Raw genomic sequence first — 11925 nt, 5'->3', positions numbered from 1 at the left:
ATGTAATTCACCTGTTCAGAAGAAGGTTGAGTATAATCATAATTATCATTTTGCATAAAGTTACCTGCCATGTCATAGGAGACTTCCTGTGGTGGATTTTGGGTGTTGATAACTGAGACTTGCATGCCACCCATCTGTTGAGTAAGTAGATTTATTTGCTGAGACATCAGCTTGTTCTGAGCAAGAAGAGCATTAACAGCTTCTACTTCCAACACACCTCTCTTTTGAGAGATTTCAGAGTTCACAGGATTCCTGTTAGATGAGTAGAGATATTGGTTGCTTGCAACTAATTCAATCAGCTTAATAGTCTCCTCTGGTGTCTTCTTCTTATGCAATGAACTGCCTGCAGAGGTATCTAAGCTCATCTTTGACATCTCTCCTAAGCCTTCATAAAAGATATCCAGCTGGGTCCACTTGGAGAACATGTCAGGAGGGCATTGCCTAGTCAGTAGCTTGTATCTCTCCCAAGCTTCATAAAGAGTTTCACCCTCCTTCTGTCTGAAAGTCTGAACTTCCAACCTAAGCTTAGTCAGCTTCTTTGGTGGGAAAAATTTTGTGAGAAACTCAGTAACAACCTTGTCCCAAGTATTCAGACTCTCCTTTGGTTGGGAATCTAGCCATAACTTTGCTTTATCCCTCAGAGCAAACAGGAAGAGCATGAGTTTGTACACCTCTGGGTTCACTCCGTTTGTCTTCACAGTATCACATATCTGCAGAAAATCAAAAATAAACTGATTTGGATCTTCATGAGGGAGTCCATGATACTGGCAGTTCTGTTGCACCAGGGTGACCAATTGTGGCTTCAACTCAAAGTTGTTTGCAGTTATAGGAGGCACCACAATGCTCTTTCCATAAAGATCTGCAGTAGGAGCAGAGTAAGAGCCAAGCACTCTCCTTTGTTGATCATCCCCATTCGGATTTACCACATTGGCATTAGCATTATTATTTTCCATAGTGAATTCTGCAGCCTTGCAAAGTCTTGCTTGTTGTAAACGTCGCCTGAAAGTTCTTTCAGGTTCAGAATCAAAGTCTAAGAGATGTTCTTTATCTCTATTCCTGCGCATACACAAGCAGAAAACAAGAAAAAAATGGGACTCTCTACGTCAGAGTGCAGAGAAGTCCCTGTGAGGTAACCTGTGTAAAATAATAAAATAACAATACTAAATAAATAAATAAAAAATTCAAAAATCTAAAAGGAAAAATAAACAGAAAAAATAAAATTAACTGGGTAACACCAAACTTAAATTCAGAAATAAAAAAAAATAAATTTTTAGTGCTATTTTATTTATTTATATATATTTTTTATTTTTATTTTTTTTATTATTTTTTATTTATTTTTTATTTTTTGAAGATAAAAAAATAAAATAAAACTAATAGAATATAAAAAAATGGAAAGAAACGAAAACGAAAATAAAAGAAAATGAAAATAAAAAGAAAATAAAATAAAAATAAATAAAAAAATTAAAACGGACTAAATAAAAAAAATTGTCAAAGAAAAAGAAATAATGAAACTAGAGGGGGAGGGAAACGAACGCAAGTGTACGGAAAAAGAAAAAAATTAAAAATTAATAATAATAAAATAAAATTAATTAAAAAAAATTATCTAATCTAAGCAATCAAACAACGAGTAGTTGTTAATCACAGTCAATCCCCGGCAACGGCGCCAAAAACTTAGTGCGGTATTTTTATAACTACACTTACTAACCGGCAAGTGCACCGGGTCGTACCAAGTAATACCTTACGTGAGTAAGGGTCGATCCCACGAGGATTGATGGATTAAGCAACAATAGCGTTTGATAGGATTAGTTAGACAGACAGAAAATAGTGTTAAAATGCAATATAAAAGACATTAAACAATATCAAAAATATTGAAGAAAGGCAAGTAATTAAGATGGGAATAATATATGGAGAAGATAGTTAAGGTTTCAGAGTTATCTATTTTTCCGGATTAACTTTTCTTACTAACTAATTTAATTATACAGGATTTAATTTATGGCAAACTGTATGTGACTAGACCCTAATTCCTTAGACCTTCCTAGTCTCCCCTAAAATTCATTAACTGCCAATTCTTTGGTCAATTAATTCCAATTAGAGGACGATAATTTCTAGTTTATATGCCACAAAAACTCTAATTATCCAAGAGGTAAAAGGATTATATGTCACGTATCCTATTAAATTCAGATAATTAAAATTTAGGAGAAATAGTTTTCAAGCTGTTGTTTAGGTAAAGAGCTTTTCCAAGTTTTACAAGAACTCAAATAGAAAGAGGGTCATACTTCCGTTCCACCCAAATTCATAAAATAAAGAGTGAAAATATTTCTTAAATTATAAATCCACACATAAATTAAAATAGTAAAAGCAATAAAATTAATCCATAGAAATAGACAGAGCTCCTAACCTTAACAGTGGAGGTTTAGTTGCTCATGGAAAAGAGAAAATAAGGATTCAGGTAAAAAAGTACCGAGTTCCAATCTGATGGCATCAGATCCCTTTTTATAACTAATCCTAATAAATTTAAAATCTAATATTTAAAATTAAACTTAAAATAATATCTTTTCCTAATTTAAGATTTGAATTAATTAACAGATCTTCAGTTGATGGGTGGGGACCACTTGTTCTGTCCATTCTGCAGCTTCTAATCTGTGTTTTCTGGGCTGAAAATTGAGTTAAAACAGCCCAGAAATCGCCCCCAGCGTTTTTCTGCATTTTCTGCACGTGGCGCATGTGACGCGTCCGCGTCGTCCACGCGTTCGCGTCATTTGTGCAGATTCCAGTCCACGCGTTCGCGTCAGGCACGCGATCGCGTCATTGTGATTTCCTCCATTCCGTGCGGTCACGTGAGCCATGCGTCCGCGTCGGTATTCGCTGGTCATCTCATTGGCTTCTTCTCTTTCTCTGCAGAAACTCCATCAAATTCCGCCAAATGCTAACTAAAATAAACAGTATTGTACAAAATTCAAAATAGCATCCATAGTGGCTAAAATATAATTAATTCTTAATTAAATTCAACAATTTAGATGCAAATTCGCTAGGAAAAGATAGACAAGATGCTCACGCATCAGATAGTGACTGGGTATAGCTAATAAGGCTGAAATTGGGTATTGGGCAGGCAGAAGATACCAAATGATGTGTCAACTGGCGTTTCTGATACAAACTCCTCCTCCTCATCATCTTTAGGAGAACAACTATCGTTGCTATTGGCAACATACTCCTCATCGGAATCCTCACTATCCACGTTCATGTCTTCCGCTAGACTAGCACAATGTAGCGGTGATGATGCTTGAGGTAGATCATCCTGCACGAAATTCGAGTGGTCAGATCTACCACCACCGCAGAAAGTTCCATCACTTGTTCCGCTATGGAGTCAAAACAGACGAAATCGAAAAACTCTATTTCTCATCAGTGCTAGCAACCTAAACCTAACCCTTCCAACCCCTTTTCTCCCACTAGCATAAACGCTCCTCAATATCAGATTTTTTAGTTCGGATAAAGAACTTACTTGTTGAGTGCGTAATAGAATGAGATTATCACACTCAAATATCACTTCAGTGTTACTGTTTCTCATATGATAATTGGGATATACACTAACAACCACGTATTCACTACTACTAGATATTTTTTTTTAATTTTTGGAAGAAAAACAGAAGAGAAGATGTGAAATGTTTATGGAGAATACAAATGGTTCTAGCTCCTTTTATAGCTGCTGAAATTTTATGGTATCGTATCTCATTTACAGTTCATCACTTTTCATCATTTTTTATGTATCTCGTTTATACTATAAGCAAAATATATATATTTCACATATCGTATCTTATTTCGTTTACCGTATAAATAAAATATACAATATTAATTCGTTTACACTATAAACGAAATAGGACACAAAATTCAAATCAATAAAAATGATACGAATTGAATATTTTCGTAATTAAAAGTTTTCTATTTATTTAAAAAAAGTCCTGCCTATAACTCTCTTATTATTATTTTATAGACTTATATGAAGCGGTTTACGACGCACGTTTCTCCAAGTGGGAATGTTTGCCACGTGGCACGTGGGTGACAACAACAAACCACGTCTTAGCGTCTCAACTCAACTCATCTCAATCATATGAAGACGACCTCGAGATCGCCGTGGGTAAAAAAGAAATATTAAACTTAAGAATTTCTAATTGCAAAAAAGGTCCTATAAGTTTGTTCCAAATATAGCTACTTGATGAGTTACCACAAACATGGCTTCTGCTCTCAACTTCTTGCTAATAACTCTAATAATCTCTATCTCCTTCACTACCATTACCCATGGAGCGTTTTCAGAACAATCCTACATAACTTTACCCTCAGAGAAACTAACCCATCTCCACTTCTATTACCATGACATCCGAAACGACAAGAACCCAACGGTGGTGCAAATTGTGGACACACCCAAGAATGTTCCCAACGGTTTTGGGTCCATTTTTGCCATGGATGATGTTATGACTGAAGGGCCTGAGTTGACTTCCAAACAAGTTGGAAGAGCCCAGGGTTTGTTTGCTCTGGCTTCTCTGCAGGTGAAGTACTAACATAGGTTATGGTAAAATTAGCTATGGAGTCAATTATGAGAAAGAAAAGAGAGAAAGATCCTTTGTATCCAAAATGCTTTATTGATTTCACTGCTTCATCTAAGTAGTCGTTAATTTTTGTCATAGATAGTTTTACTGTTAAGGTTTTAGTTTGAGAAAACGATCAATATGGTTCTTGAATATTATTTGTCCGCATGAATTGCATAAATTCACAAAAAACCAGCCACCAAATCATTTATCATGTATATGAATATTCTTGCTGTTAAATTTATTTTTAAATTGTATAACTGATTTGGTATCTGCTTTTTGCATACATAACATTGTTGAATTAAGTATTATATTTGATGGGTTAATAGTCAAATTAGTCTTTGAAAGATAAGATATTTTTTAAATTTGTTCTTGAAAGATTTTTTCAATTAAATTGATCCTTAAAAAATTACGAATTAATCATATCTGTCATTCAGTTACTCCACTCATAATTTTCGTCAATGATTGATATGTTAACTGCTAGAGCTACATGGCACATAATATGTTCAATTAGACCTTGACTAAATATGTTTATGAAAACCTATTAATTTAGTCACTAGGTCATATTAGAAATAGAATTTTTGTAATTGAAAAAAATGGCTAAATTAATAAATTTTTATAAATATATTTGATTAATATCTAATTGGACATATCAGGTATTATATATGTTATCAATTAATGTTTTACAACATCAATTTTTGAAGAGAATTGTTAATGGAGTGATCCGAGGATAAATATGACTAATTCGCAATCTTTGAAGACTAATTTGATTAAAAAAATCTTTTAAGGATAAATTTGAAGAATGTTTTATCTTTCAAAAACTAATTTGACTATTAACCCTATATTTGATCCCAGAGAAAGATGAAATTAAATCTGAATCCATGAAAAATATCATTAAAAATGTCTGGATGTGTCTCTAAATATGCAGGATCTTGGGATGACAATGTTGACGAATTTTGCATTCACGGAAGGGATATATGCAGGGAGCACAATAAGCATGCTTGGGAGGAACCCTATCTCTGAGGAGAATAGAGAGATGCCAATAGTGGGTGGTACTGGTGTATTCAGATTTGCAAGGGGATTTGCCATTGCAAATAGTGTTATGCCTATTTCTACTCCTCAGCACTTTGTTGTAGAGTACAATATCACTCTCTCTCATCCCTAGTAACTAAAAAACAAGACAACTTCACTGAATCATCAATGAGACTTTTGTTAGAGAGAAAGTGAGAGATATTGTGTATCGGCAAAAGCTTTGGTCAATAACTGGCCAGAAAAGCTATGCTGGTGGCATGTATTTTATTAATTTTATAAATTTTGGTGTGAAATGGATACCTTAGTGAATAATACCTCACATTGAATTTAGATCATGTGAAATGAGAATATTGGTAAAGTGATAAGAGCTAAAAGTTATGTTGAATTTATAACCCTCATTATAAGTGAGTTTTGCTATTTTAATTTAAAAATGATTAATTTTATATTTTATCACTTTACTAACTTTTTCACTTTAAAGAATTTTGACCCTTTAAATCTGTTATTAATTTTTACTCTTCAAATCTATTATTAATTTTGGCCTAAAAAATGCATATTTTAAAAGATTTAGAGTCACAAGCTATACATAACCCAAACTTTAAGCTTAAAGGAAGTATGGCGAAGTTATATTTTAACAAAAATATACATTTAGAAAAAAGTTATTTCCAAGATTTAGTTATTTAAAATGTACCTCTGCTATTTACATGACTATATCTGGATGAAATTGGTATCACTCAAGATACTGTCACCTAAAAAAATCTATGAACATCAACCCTTTAGTTGTAAAAATGTTAAGCAAAATGTTATATAGGCTCCATCATTTGATATAATAGATAAATATAATATAATGAACTATAGTTGTGGTACTAAAACTAAAACTATAGTTTAAACACACAAGTAATGAGCAAATCCTTTATGATTTAATTTTCTCATATCATAACAGTTGCATAATTCTAGTTTCAATAACTTCCCTCAAGTGAACTAGAAAACATTAAAGTGCAAAGCACAAATAATCAAATATCACACCTTATATTTCAAAGGTTTTGGCTTTGTTTCTTTCTCAGCTTGATTATTGATCCCTGATTTTCTAGCTTTCACCACTTTCTCTACCATTTTACTTCCCATAAAATGTGCTCCATTTTCGTTGCCTCCACCTGCTGCAAGAGTGAACTTTTCCTTTTGTGCCCTCAAACTTTTCTGGGCTTTCTCTAAGTGGTTCCAACCACCATTATTTTTATTATTAGACACACATGGTGATGGTGACCTTGATGGTCTAACAATAGATCTTGGAATAGGATCTTGATTCTGAGTCCCTACAAGTTTAGAACCTCTAGTAGTGCTTCTTCCTCTTGTGGTTGAGCTCGCTCTTCGTTCCGTCCTAAGATTCGGCGGTGCCTCATTCGGAAGATCAAGATCAAGTACAAAATTACTTGCAATCCTTGTTGATCTCACGGATGGCGAAACGCCCCGAGTTTTAGCCTTCATCCCTAAGGACTCATTTGCTTCCATGCTCTTCTTTGGTTGCTTTTGAGGAGCAATAGAATTGGTATCAATAATGCTCTTTTTGGTGATATGATGGTGAATAATGTTGGGTAATTGCTTGTGTTCATTGTTTGTGTTAGTATTATTATTCTTAATGATGATTGTTGTTGGTCTCTGCCTATTGTGACTTGGGGTTATTGATCTCATTGGAACTTTTGCTTTTGATGAGTTGGTATGATTTGGCTTTGGTTTTGCATCAATAATTGGTTTGGATTTCAGTTGCTTCTCATCATTCCCCGCAAACTGAGTGGCCAAAAGTCAAAACAAACGGTTATCCATTTTAGTTACTTTTTACTCTAGACAAGCATGTAAGCTAGAGTAGCTAATGTACGTTCTTTCTTTTAAATAAAGAGGAAATTGATAATTTAGTTCATGAAGAATTTTGCATCAAATAAATTCGTCCTTAGTTAGCGTTTGGAAGAGAAATAGATAGTGAGACTAGTGATAGAGATTAAGAAACAGAAATTAAAATAAGTTTTAGTATTGTATTTGGTGTAAAGTAAAAAATAGAAATTGAAATAAGAATGAAATTTTAATTTAATTTGCACAAAGAGTAAAATTAGAATTAATTAATTGAAATGGGAATATTTTAAGTATAAAATGTTATTAAAATTTCAATTTCTGTCTCCAAAAATTTTAATTCCATGTGCCTTCACTTTTTAAAAGTACTAAAATATTAAAATTTTAGTACCACTCTTTAAACCAACAAACATGTCAACTTTCTTATTTTCATCTCAATACCTCAAAACAAATCTTGCCTAAAAAGTGAAAAATATTAGATAAATTTTTAAAGTTTACTCAGGTCCATCCGTTAAAGACTTCTATAGTACTTTTCATTCTTCATGAACTATAATGCATAGACACTGACACGACACGGAATACACCGACACGCGAATTTTAAAATCTTATATGACATAGATACGCATACATATAAAATATAAAGTATTTTTAAGATAAATCGTAATGATATTTTGATATTTTATTGATATTAAAATATAAATTAAAATTTTTAATTATTTTTAATGTCTTATTTTAATTATATCAAGTATTTAAAATATTTTTTTGTTTTAATAAATAATAATATATACTATATCTAAATTTATTTTAAAAATATATGTTAAGAATAAGATAGGATACGCTGACACGTGATGGTATTTAGGTGTGTCTAGGTGTGTCCGGAGAATAATTTTTTATTTTTTATTAAAGACACGGTCGGATACAGCAGACACACGTGTCGGACGAGTGTCAGTGAGTGTCGTGTCCGAAATGTGTCTGACACACGAACACGACAACTCAACGAAGTGTCTGTGCTTCATAGTTCAAGAATAATTTTATCTAACATGAGATTTCTGAAGGACTAAATATAAAAAAAAAAAAATGATTGGATCCTCGTTTTTCATATTTGTAGTTTTGTTTTTTTTTTGTTTTTGTTTGATATATCTGTCATTATCACATTTAAATGTAGTATTTATTGAATATTTTCTACTTTTATCCTGCACACATTTATAAGCCAAATTAGCTATTAAATATTTTACACTATAAATTAGTTATTAGTTACTCTAGTTAAAATACTTTAGTGACAAATTTTGTAATTAATTCTTTATTAAGTTTCTTAATTAGTATACAAATGACTAAAATAAAAATATTATGAATGACAATGATTAGAGTAGCATAAAAGAAAATATTATACTAAAAACTATTGAAAATATATTTATATTTTCAATAAATTAAATACATAGAAAACTTGAAAAATTTTTATTACTACACTCTTAATTAAATAGCTAAATCCTTATATAATATAAATGTCTTATAATTTACATGTTTATGTAATGTCTCAATTCCATACTGATAAATCGTTCTAATCTTTTGGAAAGTTAGAAACAATTTCAATGCATTAATTTATATAAAATACACTAAATAATAATAATAATAAAAAACAACTACTAATATGAAAGAGACGGAGTGTCATAACTCACATCTCATATTATTTCTCTACTCATAATTATTTGTCATTATATTTATTTAAAAGTTGAATATCTTACCCTCGAGATAGGCTGAGAGATTGGTATCTCCTTTTGAAGGACAAGATGAGCGTTGGGTTCCATTTCAAGGGATGGAAACAAAGGAGTTGCAGGAGGTGTTTTTAACCTGTTTCATTGTATTTTAATTTGCACATATATACATCAATTATTATGAAGCAAAGACTATAATAATTAACGACTATGTTACATGGACAATAGAAATCAATCATCGATAAATCATTTGTATAAGAATGTGAATTCATCCTATATTTGTATTTACAATCAAATTTTATAAACAATAATTTCCAACTAGATTTACATATATAATCAAATTTCATAAGTAATGTAATCAAATTGGATTCACATTAAAATAAAACATACAAATAAAATTACGAAATATATTAATGGCTAATTTTAGCGATTACGATAAGTTGGACATTCTGTTGTAAAAATTTTTTGATGACTTTAATAATTAAGTATATTGCTGTATAAAATACATATCAATGTGCACAAAACAAATTTTTTTTTTTGGGTTCGTGACAAGTAAAAAGTTTTTTTTTTCTGGGACAGGGAATAAAAAGTTTTTGTATAGCAAAGTAGCAAGGATCAACAATTATGGATTAAGAAACTATTATGGAGGCCCAAACAGGCCCAAGATGAGCATAGGCCAAAAATGAAAAAGAAACATACCAATCATATTCGTTTTTGTTTGTTTCCGCTAGATACTCATATTCTTTCTTCCCAGAAGGCACTCTATAAAGTGAAAACTTTGCTGCAATAATAGTTTTCTTCCGTTAGCACTAATTAAAAGTAACCTTAAGGAAAATTTTTTTTAATTACAAAAAAAAAAAATTCTTCTTAATACATGAAACAAAAATATTATTATCTGTTTAAGCGCTTAATGCACATAAAATTGTTATTAAAACGAGTATCTTATTAAACAAAAGTGGTTAAACATAATTCAATTCTAAATCCTGAATTCTTATTAAAGGAATATCTAAGTATCAACTGAAGAGTTAAAAGACTCTAATTCTCCTAGTCATCATAACACAGTAGTTCATTGTTATATAGAAACATTTTAGTATTACACTATTGTAATCTCTATTAACATGGATTATCTATTTACTATAAAAAAATATAACGTATTCTATCAAATTTTAGAAGTGTCAAAAGAGCAATATTATATGACTATCAAATATTATTATTTTGGGTTAGTATTTGGCCAACAATAATTTATACTCATATTTATAAAAATTTGTACACAAAAAAAAATATAGTTTACGCCTACATTTATTAGAGTTGACACACATGAGTCAGTATACTTTGCATTTATATTTTTTAAAATTTATACATATAAATTAATAAAATTTATTTATTAAAGACAATTTAATATTTGTATTAATAAAAAATGGTGCAAATTATAAAAATTGATGATCCCGAGTTTCTCGTGTCAAAATAACATAATTATTTAAGAAAGTTCACAAGTAATTTGTACATACTCAAAAAGTTCGATGGGATACAATATAGTTAATTTCAAATAAAACACACACTGTAAATTTTAGAGATTCACATATGTTAGAAGATAAGATGATTATTGAATGTATACTCACCATTATTTGAATCAAAATCATAGTCTTCAGAAGCAAATTGTAGGAGACTTGAGACACGTTCACTCTGTCTCTTCCTTAACTCCCTGAAAAGGCTGAGATCCTCTTCTCCACCTTCCCTTTCCATGCGCCCTTTGATGTTCATCGTTGACTTCTTCATCATTATTATTTTCTCTTTCAACTATTGTAACTTGTATGTAATACCAATATATGATAATAAAGATTCCTACTTAGCTTCTCTTCCTTTTTCACACAACCTTAATTTGGTTACACTCTCAGATTCTGTTTTGTTGTACTGGAGGATGCCTAGTGACACTAAAGACAATGAAGAAGAAATTCAATATAAGTACTTTATTACATTAACGTAGGAATTAGTGCCAAGTGGAACTTTAGCCGGCTATTTGATTTTTCTTTTATCTTTGTATAATGAAAGCAGCAATTTAACATTATAATTCACAAACCATTTGTATAAAAAAAAAAAAAACTTAAAATGTTGGTAAAAGATCGTTGATCATTATTCCATTGATAAAATTTGACTATTGTTACCGACATGCTGTGGCTAGCGCTAAAATAAAATATTATTAGTGATGTGCACACAGATGCTCGTTAAAATATAAAATTAAATAACTAAAATATTTTTACTGGGTGTGATTGTGTGAACCTTTAATTTGTAAATAAAAAATGTTTTTGTTTTCATTTTTCACTCACAAATGACCTAGTTGTTAGTGTTGGGCCAACTGTAAGAAGTTCTCGACCATCGGAGAGATTTCGGGGAGGAATCAAGTGAGAGAATATAAGATGAGAAGACACCACATCCAACTCAAAACCTTAAGGTGTTAAGTTAATGGGTCTCTCATCTTATAAACTCCTCACTCTTTCATGCTTTCTTTGATGTGGGACTAACTTCAACACTTCTCACACTTGCAACACTAACAGTTAGTAAAGTTTTTTTCTTTTCTTTTACATGCTATATTGATCATAACAGAATAAATTATAAAGTAGAAACATTATTATACTTTTTAATTACTAACAACTAAAAAATCAAAACAATATAAACAAATAAATACAATAAAATATGAAGGCGCTCGTAGATAGAGGATTGTCTAGGTGGTGGTGGATCTTCTCTCAAGGCTTGCATTTGCTGAG

General features: G+C 31.1%; 1 protein-coding gene and 1 non-coding gene across 2 annotated transcripts; both read left to right on the top strand.

Annotated features, from left to right (window-relative positions):
* The first annotated feature begins 423 nt into the window (after window positions 1-423).
* Window positions 424-527, top strand: LOC112773579 (small nucleolar RNA R71). Its single transcript, XR_003188124.1, has one exon. It is a non-coding gene; the product is annotated as a small nucleolar RNA R71 (small nucleolar RNA).
* A 3613-nt stretch (window positions 528-4140) lies between these two features.
* On the top strand, window positions 4141-5947 carry LOC112772514 (dirigent protein 21). The gene is made up of 2 exons (XM_025817478.3): window positions 4141-4541; window positions 5509-5947. Exons 1-2 carry the CDS (start codon window positions 4227-4229, stop codon window positions 5743-5745), a joined length of 552 nt encoding a protein of 183 aa, XP_025673263.1. The 5' UTR covers window positions 4141-4226; the 3' UTR covers window positions 5746-5947.
* The last annotated feature ends 5978 nt before the right edge of the window (window positions 5948-11925 follow it).

Source organism: Arachis hypogaea, chromosome 18, assembly GCF_003086295.3.
Source record: "Arachis hypogaea cultivar Tifrunner chromosome 18, arahy.Tifrunner.gnm2.J5K5, whole genome shotgun sequence".
Lineage (NCBI taxonomy): Eukaryota > Viridiplantae > Streptophyta > Magnoliopsida > Fabales > Fabaceae > Arachis > Arachis hypogaea.
The sequence above is the reverse complement of the archived record's forward strand: the minus strand, read 5'-3'. Positions and strand labels throughout refer to the sequence as shown.

What these genes read in the sequence shown, in the direction of transcription:
- LOC112772514 (XM_025817478.3), top strand. Translation starts at nt 4,227, where the DNA reads ATGGCTTCTGCTCTCAACTTCTTGCTAATAACTCTAATAATCTCTATC. An exon ending in TTGCTCTGGCTTCTCTGCAG is followed by an intron (nt 4,542 to 5,508) that starts GTGAAGTACTAA and finishes CTAAATATGCAG; the next exon opens with GATCTTGGGATGACAATGTT.